The sequence below is a fragment of the Plectropomus leopardus genome, chromosome 17, assembly GCF_026936395.1.
Source record: "Plectropomus leopardus strain MGB_pleo_1.0 chromosome 17, ASM2693639v1, whole genome shotgun sequence".
Taxonomy (NCBI): Eukaryota; Metazoa; Chordata; class Actinopteri; order Perciformes; family Serranidae; genus Plectropomus; species Plectropomus leopardus.
In genome coordinates this window covers 3,067,058-3,084,191 of record NC_142192.1, presented here as the reverse complement: position 1 = coordinate 3,084,191, position 17,134 = coordinate 3,067,058, and the positions used below count along the sequence as shown (strand labels likewise).

At 40.0% G+C, this 17,134-nt stretch overlaps 1 protein-coding gene across 2 annotated transcripts in view; it reads left to right on the top strand.

The window, feature by feature from the left end:
* adcy2b (adenylate cyclase 2b (brain)) overlaps nucleotides 1-17,134 on the top strand; it is an 87,098-nt gene that overhangs the window by 20,272 nt on the left and 49,692 nt on the right. For both annotated transcript variants that reach the window (XM_088090410.1, XM_042506433.2), the window contains exons 3-6: nucleotides 7,057-7,218; nucleotides 8,696-8,845; nucleotides 13,731-13,879; nucleotides 15,824-15,935. In XM_088090410.1, the coding sequence (XP_087946536.1) occupies nucleotides 7,057-7,218; nucleotides 8,696-8,845; nucleotides 13,731-13,879; nucleotides 15,824-15,935 (573 nt within the window). The remainder of the gene's footprint in view (nucleotides 1-7,056; nucleotides 7,219-8,695; nucleotides 8,846-13,730; nucleotides 13,880-15,823; nucleotides 15,936-17,134) is intronic.

Below are 17,134 nucleotides of genomic sequence, written 5' to 3'. Positions count from 1 at the left end.
TACTGCTTCTTACACAGTGAAAATGAAGGCTGAAAAAAACAGATTAAAAAAAAAAAAAAAAAGCAGCACTGATCAAATATTAACCAAGATTTTGTGACTGAGTTGCACATTTCTCACATTAAATGTTGTCAGAAACATATATAGGTAAGATAAGGTAGATTTATTGGAAATTTCATTGTTCCCTGGTCCTGCAACATCTTTGAGCTGAAAGTTGAGTTGATTACAATCAGAAGCGACTATGAAGATTCCATCCGGTTGTCTGACAATGTTGCCGCTGATGGCATCGTTCAGTTCCTGCAGTGCATTTTTTGAACATGCATTAGAGTCCTTTTGGCTCCCAGCAATGTCTGCCCATCCATCAGACCATCCATCTTGAGGGTTCCTTCCATCTGCAACAGCTTGATCCAGGATGTTAAGGGTTAATCATGACTCTGTGAAAACGTTACTACCATTAATAGTAATATATTAATTATTATGATATTAGCTTACTGTTTCACTGGAATACAGATTATTGTTTGTCCGCAGCTGGCCATAATTATGTTATACACATGAGTTTGCATTACCTCACCAATGAGTGGGAGCGTTTATTGGTTCGGTGCAGAGCATTTTGGTAGTTTTCTGCTTCTTAAGCAAAAGCAAATACCACACCTTTTTCTATGGTCATGTAACTCCAGTTTCAAAGTATTTGCATCTTTCTACTACATAGACAGACCGCTTTATTAAAACACCATTTGTTCAACTGTGAAATACCTCTTTAAGGCTTACATCACGTATAACTGGGGCTGTGGTGACTTTGGCTGTCTTTGAGGCTTCAGTATGAGTCAGGTCCATGGATGTATAAAGATACCTGGATGTGGGGTTGGAGGCAGGGCTCCGTCCAATCCCATGAAAGCTGTTGAGTTGCAGATAAAAGAAGCTCAGTTTGAGTGGTATGAAATTACCAAGATCTTCCTCATCATTTGGCCCATAGAGGAAGCACACAAGGTACTTAGGGCAGCCGAGTAGCTAACTTCCACTCTAGGTCTCCACTGACATGAAAGGGGGTAAAATAAAATGATAAAATGCTTTGGATTTTCTAGACCTTTAGAATGTTATCAGACCAATGGAGCAAATCTCAGTAGGTAAATGAGTCATTTTGTGGGGGTTGTGATGCTCAAAAAAGTGTATCCGCTGATTCACAAATGCCTCTTTCACAATAAAAGTCCATGGAAAAAAGTTTTTTGGGCCCCATGGCATCATGTGACGGACCTAAAAGTTGTAAATACACATTTAGCAACTATGTCAAATTGGCTTAAAAGCCTGGCAATGTTACTGGGGTTGGGTCAGGTCTCCGTAGCCCCACCCTCTCTGCTAAATGTGGTCACCTCTGGCTCCAAAAAAATCCATAATGGCAACCACCAAACTCGAGGCATCAAAATGTGAGTTCATAAACCAATGGGTGATGCTGTGGTGGCTACGTCCATCTTGTTACACAGCCTACAGTCTGTCTGTCTGTACCCTCTGTTCTGCTGTCACTTTTAGTTCATGAGAAGAAAGAGAGAAGGAAAGGAGAAAAAGGAACTTGTTTGAGAGCAAAAATCCAATGAAAAAAAAACAGCTGGATTTGCAGCCCGCTCTCAGTGGGTCGGATTGATTGTGATTACTGAGAGAACAGCATGTCTGGTGAAGCACACAGAGCTAATAACAGTGAAGGCCTGAAAAAAAATAGAGAGAAGAGGGGAGACAGAGACAGAGAGAAGCTGGCGCTCTGCTCGGTCATTCACTTTCAACCTCTCCACCCCAAACATGCTCGGTTGTGCACCCTCCTCCTGCACGCATACAAAATATCTTGTGCACGTACAGCACAATCCGCGTGTGCCACCATCTAGCTGCATTACCCGGTTAGTCTGGATTTTATTCAATTTCTGAAGGCCACGGCTCCTTCCAGAAGGCAGACTGAACGTGGCCGTCACACCTGAGACCCTAGGATCAGGACACAGTCACACTGACCTGTGTGTGTGTGTGTGTGTGTGTGTGTGTGTATGTGTTGGCACATACTTGTAAAGACTGGGGTGTTAACACCCAAAAGAGCTTTTTATGCTCATAAATGCTGAAGTGCACAAAGAGCAAACATTTTGGATGTGGGTATTCAAGCATGCTTATCTGTGTGTGTACGGAGGCATGTGAGCATGCACCGCTTTTGTCTGGAACACAGAGGAGAGTTGTGTGCTCTGAACAAGACAGAGCAAAAAAAGTAATGGAAGAAGCTGAAGTGAGATGATGGCCACAGTTCTCATCTAAAGGTGTTGGAGAGAGTATTAGGATTCTGGCCGGAGTGTGTCTGGCTGCCTGTGTGGCAGACAGAAGCAGGTGACGCACCTGAAATTGGACTGCCATTCTTCCATTCCCACAGCAGCCCAAACATACCGGATGTCACACACTCCAACTGCCCTGTAGTTGGCAGTTCAAGGTTAGGAGTTGAAGGTTAAGGCGAAATATACAGGACCTTTAAAACACCGCATATGCTCAGACGTCAGCATCCTTCCCCACATGGTTCCCCTAGCAACAGAAAGCCTACACAAAACTCCTCTGTCTCTGCTCTCTGTGTTCAGGTGTCCTTTTAGAGGGAACTCGGTCAACCCAATAATCACTCAGTACATGATGTTAGAAAAAGTCAAATTATTGTGTTAGTCTGAAACTGGACTTTTAAAAGACATGTAAACATGTTGTCTGACTGATATCAGACTAAATTGAATTTCTTGAGGTTGGACTAACATACCCAGGTGATTCGAGTGGAAGTGGAGCTACTCTGTCATGTTAACACTTTAGTGGGACTTTAACTGGACTCCTCCCTCTGTGGTTAGGGATAGGGACTGTTCGTTACTTATGAGGGGGGAAGAGGTGCTGCAAAATGGGTAAAGTGTCCATTATATTTGTATTGTCTGCTCTTTACATTCTACAACAGCTGTTTGAGGCAGCGTTAGAGCAGCAGCCCCGCTGTTCGGTGGAGTCTCAGTGGAGTCTGGTGTTCTTGATATAACGGCTTCAAATCCCTGTCCGTAAAGGCTCTTTTACAGCAAGGTAAAGCGGTGAAATATTTTAAATATAGATTAGGCTACACTTAAGCTGATACTGATTTTTTTAGGTAGCCTATAACCAGTCAAAGAAGGCAGAGTTTACTCAGCGCTGTTTGATTATATGTATGTCATGCTGCCTTTTTCTACCACAAAGTTGTTGTACATAAAGAATTCGATTGTGATATGGTCTATACCATAGACTGTATAAATAATATAGGTCTATAGCAACTACCTGAAAGGGGGCATATCTCCATCTGCTGTGGAGGGGTCGGACAGACTTCTGTCAATAAATTGATTCTCCCCTGCTGTTTGTGTACTGGGACAAGGACAGTAGTCCAATTTAATGGCTTATTAAGGCGACTGTAGCTCGACTAAACTGTGCATATAAACGTACTGGCTCATATCCAGTGTTCTAGTCATGTTTTTGATGAAACACAGTGGTAATAATTTTCTTGTAGCACTTCAGAGTAACCTGTCACTGCAAATAACGTTTATGATTCTGATTTCATAAACACAGTGATGAGCAATCAATTTGTCTGTTTTTAGCAGTTTACTCTAAACTGACACTCTCAGTAGATTCTTGTTTGGAGACTGGCTCTCTGAACCTGAAAGACACAGGAAATAAACAGACAGACAGGAAGGTCACAGTTCAGCTGGTGTCCCAGTTGAGAGTGTGACCTGTTCGCACCGTCACAACCAAAGCCACCATAACAGGAAGGGGTGGACTGACAGCAGGGGAAGCAGGCAGGGATGAAGAAAGAGGTTAAGGCACAAGGTATCAATGAACAACACAGTAGGAAACACACATCTACATGCATGCACAACATAAGTGAGAGCAGATACAAGGTCATGAAAAGGGAGAGGACTAAATACAGTAAACAAACAGGAAGCCTGATCTAAATATTTTCAACAGTAAAGCACGCATCCCCATACACAAGGAAATATGTGAGAGGTCATTGTAGTACCTTCAGTATTTTCTCATGTGGTATTTAGTTTTTAATGCAGTTTATCACAGATGCTTTTTCTGCAGTGCTGAGTGAGCAGCCCACCCATCTTCAGTAACTCACCATGGGATCAGCTGTGTATTATCTGATCTTTTTGTTAAGAAGAGTGGGCAGCCCACTCCACTCATAGAACAGTATCCTGTATTTAGGCAAAAAAGCAGACAAAGTGGGAAGATACTAAACAGAAATCTCTGGTGGGATTCAATCACAGGGATTTTTCTGATCTATATTTGGATATTGCTGTGCTCATAGTACTGTACTGGATTACTGGTATGACCAGGCACATCGGCCTGAATGATTTGACCTATGATGTTAAGTCATGTCAGAAAATGCTTTTACTGTCTGTAGAAATGAGGGTACCAAATGGGTTCTTCCTGAAAGTCAGAGGTTCTGCTCCAAATCATCGCTCCTGAAGAACCTTTTTTGCAGAAAGGGTTTTTGTAAGACTAAGGAGCCATTTACAGGGCAACAGTTCTTGCATGGAACATTAAACTTTTGTTGGAGTTTTGCCTTTTGTTCACACAGCAATGGCGTTTTGGAAGCCTGAAAATGCAAACTTATGAATCCAGGTTCCATTGTGGATTTTTTTAAAAAAGCAACCCCGACTGTTACTGTGAAAACTGGCAATGCATGGATCCTGTGAGAATGGTGATCTCACAGTCACACTTCACTCATGCGCATTACATTTTAGACAAAAAGTCATGCAAGAATAGGAGGACAACATGGTGGACTACCCAGCTGTGTTTGTGCTCTACTGAAGTTATTAACGTTGTCGGTTCTTGTTGTCTTCTTGTTTGTTTAAACTCACCACTCTGTAGAAGAATGCCTTTGTGCAGAGGCACATAGTGTCTTTGATATTTGCCATTACAAAAATACACCACCAACTACTGGCCTGGCATGCATACTACAGCGTTTTTGCAAATCTGGTACATAAGGATCATTTTCACAATGTTATGATGAACAAACACCATTTTAAAACACGCAAAAGAAAGACTTTTCTGTTATTATTGAGCTGTTCTCTTTTAAACATGGCCTAAGGGTTCCTTAAAAATATCATTTACATCCAAAGAACCTCTTTTGGAAGACAGAAGTCTTAAAAGATTGTTTAAAGCATGGGTGTTAAAGATCCTCAACCTCAAATATTCAGATGTTTTTCCATGTTTCAAATGATTTCAAATATACAACCGTCTGGAGGGGGGCGATTGCAGTTTGTTACAGTCACTCTGATGCCAGCATAGAGAATTATAGCAAGTAGAAATAAATATTTATATAATATTTACAACCATTTTATGCCATACAATACCACATGGTCTGTTGATCTATTTTATTTTATTTTATTTTATTTTATTTATTTATTTTTACGGGTACCTGGCAGTTGGTAGTTTGTATTAGGTTCTAATGTGGAACCAAGTTTTGGATCCCGACCCTACTACACCATTGACTAGTAAAGGTTGTAGTATTAGTGATATCCCCCCAAAATACCATGATTGTAGGGCCTTGTAGGAGACTCATGAGGCCTAAAACTCCTGGACATGTTATATGGCTCCAGGCTAAATTGAGTACCATGATTAGTGGAAGAGAGATCTATGAGTTATCAATCAAATTACTATTTTTAGAGCCCTCTGAGTGAGTTCTAGATAAAAACCTTTAAGATATAAAGGGGTTCTCGGTAGAATGCCCAAAGTGAGTTTTTGGTAGCATTATCAGATGTTGGTAAAGTTCTGAAAATAATCCCCAGAGGCGATTCTGGGTAAAACAATGACACCTTTGAAGGGTTCTCAGGAGAACCTCTCTTAGGGGGTTGTGGTTGGAACCTGTCACAGTTGGTATTAGATATAACCCTCTATGTTTGGTTCTTGGTAAAACACTCTGATACCCCGTTTCCACCAAAGTAGCTGTAGTTCTCGCATCGGTTCCATTACAGGTTCTTTGTGCTATCTAGTAAACCAGCACGTGTGTCCACTAATTTTGGAAGGAACCATTGTAATCAAGGATGTGTCATCAATAGAGGTCATTGCACAGTGCATGACAAAACAGTAGACGCAAAATAGCGGATGGCTTTTGTTCTCTTATTGCAGATATTCGTTTTTATCCAAAGAGCATGGACCAACTAATAATGCCCACTGCATGCTCTTTTTTTCCTAACAAATTCTAACTTGACTTCTCATATGCTGCACTCTCCATCCTCTCTTTCCAATCTGTAGAACATGACACGCCTACTGATGGTGTCACAGTTCAAGCTGAAGTTTACGAAACACCTGCTAAGTTTTGGCTCCAGTTGTGAACCAACTTTTGAGGCTGAGAAGCAAATTATTTTTGGTCAAAATTCTAAGAAAAAGTTCCAAATTAGGTGCAAGAACTGGAACAGAACCCATTCCACGTTGGTGGAAAAAGGTTTGAAAGGGTTCCATGAGAAACCTTTATAAAAAGTTTTACCAGGAACCAAACTGTTATGGCAGCGACACGGGTACACGGGAGAAGCCAGGACCTGCTGGTTGACGGAACAATCTGGCGATGAGTGGATGGAGTCTTTATAGGACAGGTCTTGATTGTGGGAATGAGTTGCACCTGGCACTGCCTGCAACAGAAAAACTTTGCCCACACGCTCACACACACACAACACAGACATGGGAGAGAAACATGGAGGATGAGACAGACAGGGATCAACAGACAACACACAGAGGAGAAGAAGGGGCTGCCATGATGTGAATCATGACAGGCACCTTCATTTGCAAGAGTGTATGTCTACAACGGTTATCATCGCTGAAGCATGATGGTGTTAAAAGTTTTGTGCCTGCATATTTCTCTCAAGCAGTAGCTGAATTATTTAATGCTTTCTGTTTATTTAGATTTATAGACAGAGGGAAAGCCACAAAGTTGAAAAAAAAGGATGAAGAAAAAGTTTTCAGAAAATATCTCACAACATCAAGAGCTGTGAACAGATCTAGTTTATCTAAGACAAATTACGTCACTATCTCCCTGCTTCCTGTTTCCAGGTGTCCTTCTTCCTGTTCATCGTGTTTGTGGTCTACACCATGCTGCCCTTCTCCATGAGAGGGGCCATTATCGCCAGTGCCATCACCTGCTTCTCACACACTGTCACCCTCAGTGTCTGTCTGGCCTCCACCGTCACAGAACTGGAACCTCTTGTCTGGCAGGTAAGAACTGTTGATGTACAACTTACACAACTTAATGAGGCCAAGATGGCTCTGTGGGGAACTTCCTGTTTTGGCTTTCTGAAGGCCTAAATCAGTGTTACACAATTTATGGCCAGCCAACAAAATCAGGACCTCCATAGGACGTCAGGTGGCACCCCGACCATTTTCTTAATCACAATAAAAAATAATGTGATTCACACCGGGAATTGTTTTTGTACTTTAGTATACATAAGGTGCTAGAGTGCATAAAACAACATCAAAATAGAGCTTGTTTATCAAAAAAAGTGCCAGTAGAGGATCCCCTGCAACCCCTGACAGGGGCCTGACAGGGGGTCCTAGCTAGGACCCTGATGTCCTAAAATCCTAGAAATGTTCTGAAATCCTAGAAATGATCAAAAAATCTGCAAACTGTCCTTAATCCAAGAAACATCCGAAGATCCTAGAAAAATTCTAAAATCCTGGATATGTTCTAAATCAGAGAACTGTCTTGAAACCTAGAAATGTCCTTGAATTCTAGAAACTTCAAAAAAATCTTGGAAATCTCCTTAAATCCCAGCAGTGTCCTAAAATCCAAGAAATGTCCTGGGATCCTAAAAACCTCATAAAATCCTAGAAATGTCCTAAAATCTGAGAAAAGTACTAAAATCCTAGATATTTCCTAAAATCCTAGAAACATGTATGGGGCTGCTGCAACTGGCCCCTGAGCTCCTGTCATTTGGCAGAAGTGGCCCCCAAGCAAAGCAAGGTGAATATCCCTGTCCTAAACGATCACCTCACTGCATTATTATCTGCAACACAGGGGTGAGTTTCTCAATACCACATTGGTAAATCTGTTCCATACACGATTAAAAATGACAGAGTACAACATTTTAATAAGGCCTGGGTTGTAAAACAATGAACCTATCGTGTATCATGGTGACACAGAACATTCGGCAAAGCCTCCAGAGTCAAATGAACTGCCTTTTAATATACTCAGGGAACAGCTCTTAAAACACTGCCTCACTGTTGACACAGCAGCACAAAAAAAATCTCAGCACAAAACAGAAACCTCATAATGCCTCTGTTAGTACACTAAAGTGCTAACATCAAACACATATGAGATAAATGTTGAAAATACAGAAACATGCCCAGGTGGATAGATAAAATTGATTTTGCATCACATGCATGTCTGAGGCTCACACACACATAGAGTGGAAAGGTGAACCACCAATAAAACATGCTCAGAGACACTTAGTGCCCTTGGATACAGCACCAAGGACAACCTATTGATATGCAGGGCCACCTTTTAAAGAGCTTGAAGTTAATGGTGGAAAAAGTGCAGTCAAAGCCTGTGCTCTGGCTCCGGCCTGGTTTTACGAGGTAATAATGTAGGCATACATGTACGTAAGTGGAAGGAGGCAGATAGTGGGAAAGTTACACTTACAGGCTCAACCACAACATTTGTTGTTCTTTGTGTGTGTGTGTGTGTGTTCGGCAGATCTTAGCCAATGTGATCATCTTCACCTGTGGGAACCTGGCTGGGGCGTACCACAAACACCTGATGGACCTGGCTCTCAAACAGACCTACCAAGACACCTGCAACTGCATCAAGTCGCCCATTAAACTGGAGTTTGAGAAGCACCAGCAGGTACACTCACACACACACACATACACACACACACACACACACACACACACACACACACACACACACAGACACACACACACACAAAGGTAGATTTGAAATGAACATTTAATTAAACTAGTTTCTGGGGATGTGGCTGACACATTAAAGATAGTGGGTGTTCCTACTTTTACTGTTTCAATAAAAAACTGCAAAATGTGACAAATCATAATATAAATATATCTAATATCTTAGTAACAACTATAAAAGAAATTAAACCCAACCCCAAATCAGTCAATAATACACATTTTCCCTTTTCTCTGTAGTGCTATTAATTAATCTAGATAGTTTTGGTGTGAGTCGCAGAGTGTTGGAGATATCGGCCGTAGAGAGGTCTGCCTTCTCTCCATTATAATGGAACTGGATGGCACTCGGCTTGTGGTGCTCAGAGTCCCCAAAAATACATTTGAAAAACTCAACAGTAATGTCTCTTGGCAGAAATCATGACCTGGTTACTCAAGATAATCCACAGGCTTTTTTGTTAGCAGTCTCATTTAAGAACTATTTACTTTCTTATGAACTACACCCACTAATCATATCACTGCGCAGACAGCATGCATCTACTGCTAGCTCACCTAGCATCACTGAGCTAGTTTACGTTACAGTTTAGCCGAGGCGAACGCCATTAATATTTTCTTCTTGCACTGTGACGAGCATGAGCCTCTCGTCAGTGAGTAGATTCACGTTTTCTTCTGTGCTGTGATTCGGTTGGTGGGTGTAGTTTGGTAGAGAGAAAATAGGTCCTACATGAAACTACTCACAACAAGGTCTGTGGATTATCTTGAGTAACTGAATCATGATTTCTGGAGAGAGACATTGATGATGAGTTTTCCAAATGTATTTTTTTGGCACATTCAGCAACACAAGCCAAGTGCCATCTAGTTCCATTATATTGGAGAGACGACAGACTTCTTTATGGCTAATATGTCCAAAACGCTGCAACTCACACCAAAACTATCAAGATTGATAAACAGCACTACAAGTAAGAGATAAAATATGTAGTTTTGACTTCTCATGTGTCCCTTTGTCTGTCTCCTTGTACTCAGTGAGCTACTCCTTTTTTTAGCTCTAGGAAAGGCAATGTTGGTGGGTCACTTGAGTGGTCGCTTCGCCACTTTTGTTACAGAGTGAAATGTCTCGACTGTTGGATGGATTGCATTCACGTTCCCCTCAGAAAGACTTGTAATAGTTTTGGTGATCCCTCACTCGGGTCAAAATTTATTTTATTTCTAATACAAACCCCTCAGCTTCAGCTTTGTGTGAAGTGCTAATTAGAAAACATGCTAATCTAATAAACTGGGAACATTGTAAGCACTATTCCTGCTAAATATCAGTGTTAGCATCATCATGCATATGTTAGCATTAACTCAAAGCACAATTTTATAGCCTCACAGAGCTGCTGGCTTGGCTGTGTTCCTCGCTCTCTCAGACACACATACAAGATGAGAGCCAAAATAAATTTCAAACTTGTGCTCTATTATTGCCAAAATATTTCACTTTTGAGTTTTGGGAGGGATGAGGATTTGGTAAGTCAGTCATGTCTAAAGGCATTATGCAATGACATTTGCTTGACATTAGCGTCTTCACCCTGACATTAGCCATTCTCACTGACTAGGGAAATGACACATACAATTAAACATTAATAAGTTCTGGTCCACTCAGGAGGGAACAGCTAGGATATTTTTTGCATTAAAAAAATCTAAAGTTTTTCCTTACTAATGGACAAAATATAATTTATCATTAATATATATATTTTTAATGTATTCACATCAATAAATATACAATATGCATGTGTGCATGCATGCCATTTATTCTACAGGTGGGTGTAAAAAGACTTATATATGAAAAATATACTTTTTTTGTTTAACATTTATGACCAAAAGTCAGATACAGGCTTTCTGAATATTTTTTGCCTGTATTTAAACTTTTGAAACCTGGTTTGACATCACTTTCTTTTGCTGCTTTCACATATATTTAAACCTTTGAACCCTGAGCAAAATGGTTCAAAATGTTTTAAAAACATGAGAAAAAGGTAATGAGAAACTTGTAAGGAAATGTTTCACAAATTGCAAGAAATTAGTAGATTTAGATTTTTTTTTTTTTTTTTTAAAACCTAGGGAAAAATGTCTTGGGAAAAAGGAAAAAAGCTAGGGAAAATATAACAACAACAGTTATTACTTCTCATTATAATTACATATTTTAAAGTATGTAATAGAAAATTATTAAAATTTGTAAGAATGTTTTGAGGTCATTTTCATTTTTAATTTTATTTTTTCCCCCTATTTTTTGTGCTAATTTTCAAGTAATTTTCTTGTACTTCAAAAACCCCCAAATCATGTCTTGTTATTTTTTTTTTTCATTTTTAAAGAAGTTAAGTCAATTTGCTCAGGTTTCAAAGGATTAAATAACAGGAATTATTTATACTTTAGCAGAAATCTTCATGTTGGATATGATCACTGACACACAGCAGTTTTCTGTGCGCTTGCATTACTCGTGTGTGTGTGTGTGTGTGTGTGTGTGTGTGTTGATGTGTGCTGTGGAGTGTGTGAGGATGCACGCAAATGCCAGTGCATAACTAAATACTGCCAAATCTCATTCAATAGCTGAATACAGATAACTTCAATTCATTAATCAAACACATGAGTAATAAAGCTACATCTCTTCAGGCTATTATGCCCCCTCTGCATGCTCACAGGAGAGTGTTCATATTGTTTCAGTGCTGAATAAGTAAATAAGTGCAGGTGGTGTGGAGTTCTATTTTTAGTGCATCACCCCCCCAACCCCTCTCTACTTAATTTGCTGCTGTGTTTTAGGAAATGAGCCCGTGGTGTGTGAACAATGTAATGACCCTCTCTGCTGTGAGCCGCATTTATGAGTCACACCCCCTCAGGCAGCTATTCGCTCTCTCTAATATGCACACACACACACACACACACACACACACACACACACACACACACGCACACGGCCAAACACTCACACACGCTCAAAATCACCCTCAAACAAGCCTCCATCCAATGTGGATGGTGCTAAATTAAAGCAAAAACCCACAACTTACATGGTTACACAACAGCTCTGAATGATGGATCTTGCATCTCTGGATCAACATTTTTCTTATTCCCAAGATAACTGACTCTATTATGCAATGACATGTCTTGTTGAGGATGTTTTCAGTGCAGCTGTGGGTGAACATGACTGTAAAGAACATATCAACTAACTCAGACATCGTCAGCAGGACAGACTGAAGTACAGATCAGTGTGGCAGGGTCAGAACACCAATAAATAACTGACAACACTACACAGGGCTCAGCATCATAAACGGATTATTTTTTTTGATAAGAATGTTTCACCTTTATGTTTCACCTGTCGGATCACAGACAATCTACAGAGCGTTCTCTGTTGCTTTCCTCTGCCTTTGTATCAAGAAAATGTCTGTACCTCAGATGCTCATATGTACAATACTTGATGTTAGCTTCCTGTGCTCAGGGCTGAAAAATTAGCCCCCATGAAGCATAATTAAGGGAACCTATAAATATGTCAAGGATGTTAAATATTAGCTGTGGATGACAACTGCTTTATAATTATATGCAGTACTATAGAAGAGAACAGAATGGAATAGAACAGAATGTTTTGTTCTATTCTATTGTGTCTATTCTGATCTATTCTAACCTATTTTTTCTGTTCTGTTCTGTTGTTTTTTGATCTATTCTGTTCTGTTCTGTTTTATTTTGGGGTTTTTCCTTTGGTTTTGTGGTTTATTACATTCTGTTCTATTGCCTTCTGTTCTGTTCTTTCTATTATGTTCCACTGTTTTCTGTTATATTCTATGATTTTCTGATCTATTTGGTTCTACTTCGTTCTTTTCTATTGTATTTCTTCTATTCTGTTCTCTTCTATTTCATTGTGTTCTCTTCTATACAGTTTTCTTATCTTTTATTTTCTGTTTTATTCTATTGTTCTATTATATTATGTTCAATTCTACTCTGGTCTGTGCTGTTCTATCTTGTTAATAGAACAGAATAAAATAGAACACAACAGAACAATAACTTGCTTCAATGCCACTCTAAACAGTATGAACTTTTGGCTCTCATTTTGAATGTATTAGATAGATAGACAGATAGATAGAGCACAGACAGGTAAGACAGCCAGACTGTATATGACAGATATGAAAGACACACAGAGTTAAAACACAAGAAACAAAACTAGAGTGGTATACTGCACACCACAGACATAAATTCCAAACTGTGTATTTCTCTGTATAGAGTCCAAACAAAAGTTTGAATGTGCAATAGCATTTGCTATTGATAAACGCCAGTAGCTCAGTCCATAGGGACTTGGCTTGGGAATCAAAGCGTCATTGGTTCAAGTATCCATACGGACCAAGTATAGAATGTGGACTGGCAGCCCCCTCACTCTGACATTTCTCCATTAATGCATGGGTTCAGTTTGTGGATGTGTCTGTTTTTCAGGCCTGTGTGTATCTAACAGCAGAGTGAAAAAATAATAATTTCCCCTTGGAGATTAATTAAGTCTTCTTAAAAAAAAAAAAGAACAAGTGCTGTTTGTATGTTTTTGTCTTTGACTCAGAATGGAGCAGTCCTGCTGTGTGAATCAAAAACAACACTGTAGCTGAATATTTTCAGCATTAAGCTGTACAGCAAAAGTAACACTACTTCAATCACTGTTACTGTGTTATCATTTCAACATGTTAATCCAAGTATTCGTTCATTTTTTCTTATCTTCTCCATGGATGTATTATCTTCTCCACATGGCACTATTGTTTGTAACATCCTAGTTGCTCTATTGACTTCTGGCTTCCATCCCTGTCTTCCCCTGTCTCTGTCCCCAGGAGCGTTTACTCTTATCCCTACTGCCGGCTCATATAGCCAGGGTGATGAAAGCCGAGATCATTCAGAGGTTGCAGGGACCCAACTTCGGCCGAACCGAGAGTACCAACAATTTCCACAACCTCTATGTGCAGCGACACACCAATGTCAGGTAAGATTCTTCCCCTTTATCTGTGCGTCCACATAATACAGGTTATTATTTTCTCCTCTCTTGTCGCTGCATTGCTTCTATACCATCCTGTCCTCCCCCTTGTCTTGTTTTGTCTTCCCCTCTCTACCTGCTCTCACATCGGATTTCTCCCACACTCTGTGCTCCTCTCATCATCTCCCTTTTTTTCCTCCACTCTTCTCTTCTTTCCATTCTCGTCATCTTCTCCACGTTCCATCCTCTTCTTCCTTTTCATTGCTATGGCCAAATTCTACTCAGACTTAATCCACCTCCACTGTACTCTGAGGTCACTCTGTTCTTGATGACATCCTCTATGTATGTTGTCGAGGTGCATAGAAACAAATCCAGGCTTATCATGAGAGCCTCTTTATAGAACCTATATAAATCCTGTTTTCTGCCATGCTGGAGCTTCACAGGAGAAACTTTATCACTGTGTCCCTTTTAAGTGGGCCTCATGTGTGTGTGTGTGTGTGTGTGCGTGTGTATGTGCGCGCTCATGTTGATCTGCCTATTATCCTTCCAATAATAACAAATTCTCACATAGGCTAGCTCACAGTGAATAGGGCAATCTCTCCAGAACAAAGAAGTGACACCCAAGGACATGTGGCAGCATAATTGTGCCAGGATCCTCCTACACTCGACAGTTAGCAGAGAGCCAAACACCAGCCGCTGCCTCCACTCTCATGTCTGCAGCTGGAATCACTGGTTGTTGACTAATATTGCGTGTTTCCAACAGAATAAGAATCTATGTGTGGCGGTAACTGACGACATGGGTGGGGGGGTGGGTGTTTGTCAGACAGCTTACTTTTTTTTTTTTTTTAATTCCTTTCTTGCGTGTGTGTATCTTCTTTATCATTCTGAGTCCCCTCTATAAATCTGCACATTTTTGCTGGTCTGTGCTGCATAAAAAAGCATAAAAAATTAGCTTTTTCATCCAAAAAAATGAAATGAAAAAAATGTGTAGAAATTACCTAAAATCTGAGAAACATTCTAAAATTCTGAAATCTGAGAAATATTCTAAAATTCTGAAATCTGAGAAATGTCCTAAAATTCTAGAAACATGTATGGGACTTATGCAACTGGCCCCTGGCTTCCTGAAAAATCGAATGAACTAAAGCAGCGTCTGCTCAGAAGACAAGCTGGTTTAGACCAGCCCTAATCACAGTGCCTCTCTCTTCTATAGCACTTGCCATTTTTGTCATTACTTCTTGTTGGTTTCAGCCATAGACTGTAAATGAAGATGAATGATGCTGAAGTGAGGTTAAAATATTCTGGATGTGAGCGTTGCCATCTTGTGAGGGTGATGTCACCGGGAGCCCTGCATCTGTGCAGTAACAATATCTGTGGTGAGGGAGTTCCTGCCCAAACACCCGTCCAAACAATCGTGAGCAGCTCCACTGAATGCGAGCACACAGATTTGCTGTCACAGCTGTCAATCATGACAAAAAAGCCCCCTTTTGTATAGTTTAATAACTCATTAAAACCAAAGTTATTATGAAAACAAACAGTTGAACAAACATCAGGGTGATGAGAACTACCTTCAGTGACAGAAACCATCTTTGGGAAAAATTTATTTGCCGTGTATTTTGAGTCTTTAGTTCGGCCTATGTCCCATTCACTGACATGGAGGGGCGGGTCTTAGGACCTTTGTTTACCATCATGTACATTTCTTCATTTTCTTACCACGTTCGGTCTCTCTCCATGTATGCAAGCTAAGTGAAATTATGTCTGAATAGAGACTGAATCTGATATGTTTGAAAAATGTCAGGCAAGTTTGGCAAGGGAAAAAAAACGTCGTTATATGGGGTCCTTGAAAAGTCATGGAAAAGTTTTGAAATTTTGTCTTTAAAATGTTGATGGTTTTGTTACTCAGTAATACCATATTAAAATGCTATATTAATTATTGTTTCTTGTTGTTTCCTGCAGCATTCTGTATGCTGACATCGTGGGCTTCACCAGGCTAGCCAGTGACTGCTCCCCAGGAGAACTGGTGCATATGCTAAACGAACTCTTCGGCAAGTTTGACCAGATTGCAAAGGTAAGCCAGTTTTCATCACATTTCATACACAAGGGTCTTTAGGAAAAAAATATTGGAATTTAAACAGTCTTTACAGTTTTTCTCATTCCCCTTGGTTCAATTCTTGAATGAGATTTTTTTTAAAAAACAAAAAGTTCCAATCTCTGAATAATTTTGACATATTGAACAGATTTGAATTTCTTATTTATTCTCAAGCAAATTGAACATGTGTTGGCGCATGTGTGCTGACGAAAACTAATGAGATAATTTTAAGGGAAATTTGTAAACTTCTAAACATTCTTTGATCATTTGAACCATCACATGCAAAATGATCCCTTTTATTATCAAAATATGTCAGACTTACATGTGAATTATCTGTTTACTATAGTATTCTGCCAGCCTTTTAAGAGTGAAGCGGTTAAGAATATTCCCGAAAGCAGCATCTATATTGTCTATAGCACTCACCATTGTTCTTATTGCCCCTCACTGGTTCCAGCTCACGGCTTGACAACAGCATTCCAACAGCGTTAGTCTCAAGCCCGTGCTGCTGATTGGCTAATTGAGTCCCATCAGAGTGCTCATTGTTTTTTTCGGGTTTTTTTTGTTTTATTTTAACTGAGAATCTGTTTCATGTCATGATGCCAGATCAATCAGTCAACGCAAAGTCAGTGGAGTTGGAGGATTCTAAGGTCTGGAACCAGACAAATGAAACATTTGTGACTATTGGCACTTTCAGTTGAGACAATGTTACTGTTAAAAGCATTTGGTCTTTATGAAGGCCCAAATGCACTGAAAGCGTCTAACTCTCCCATTTTGAAGTACACCTAGTATTTGAAATGGCTGAACATACACCAAAGGTGTTATGAGGCATGTCAAATGGCTTTGACAACCGTGCTCAGACCTTGCTTCAATTTTGGAACTTCAAATAAAGACCCAGCGCCCAAAGTCAGAGGTGGGACGGGATGACAGGGAGGTGAACAAAGGGGCACAGCAGTTTTTGGCAACAGATGACAGCTTATGTTTGCTCTATCAGCTTAACTAAAAACTCTAAGAGCAGTACAGTTGTAATTCTGCAGCTGTAAACCAAAAAACTGCTAACACTGATACCACTAGATCTGAACCGTTGCTGTCAAATGTCCCATACTGTCACCTACAATGAATGTTTACCAACATTTGCTGATCATAAAATCTAACTTGCTACATACACCTCACAACAGTAA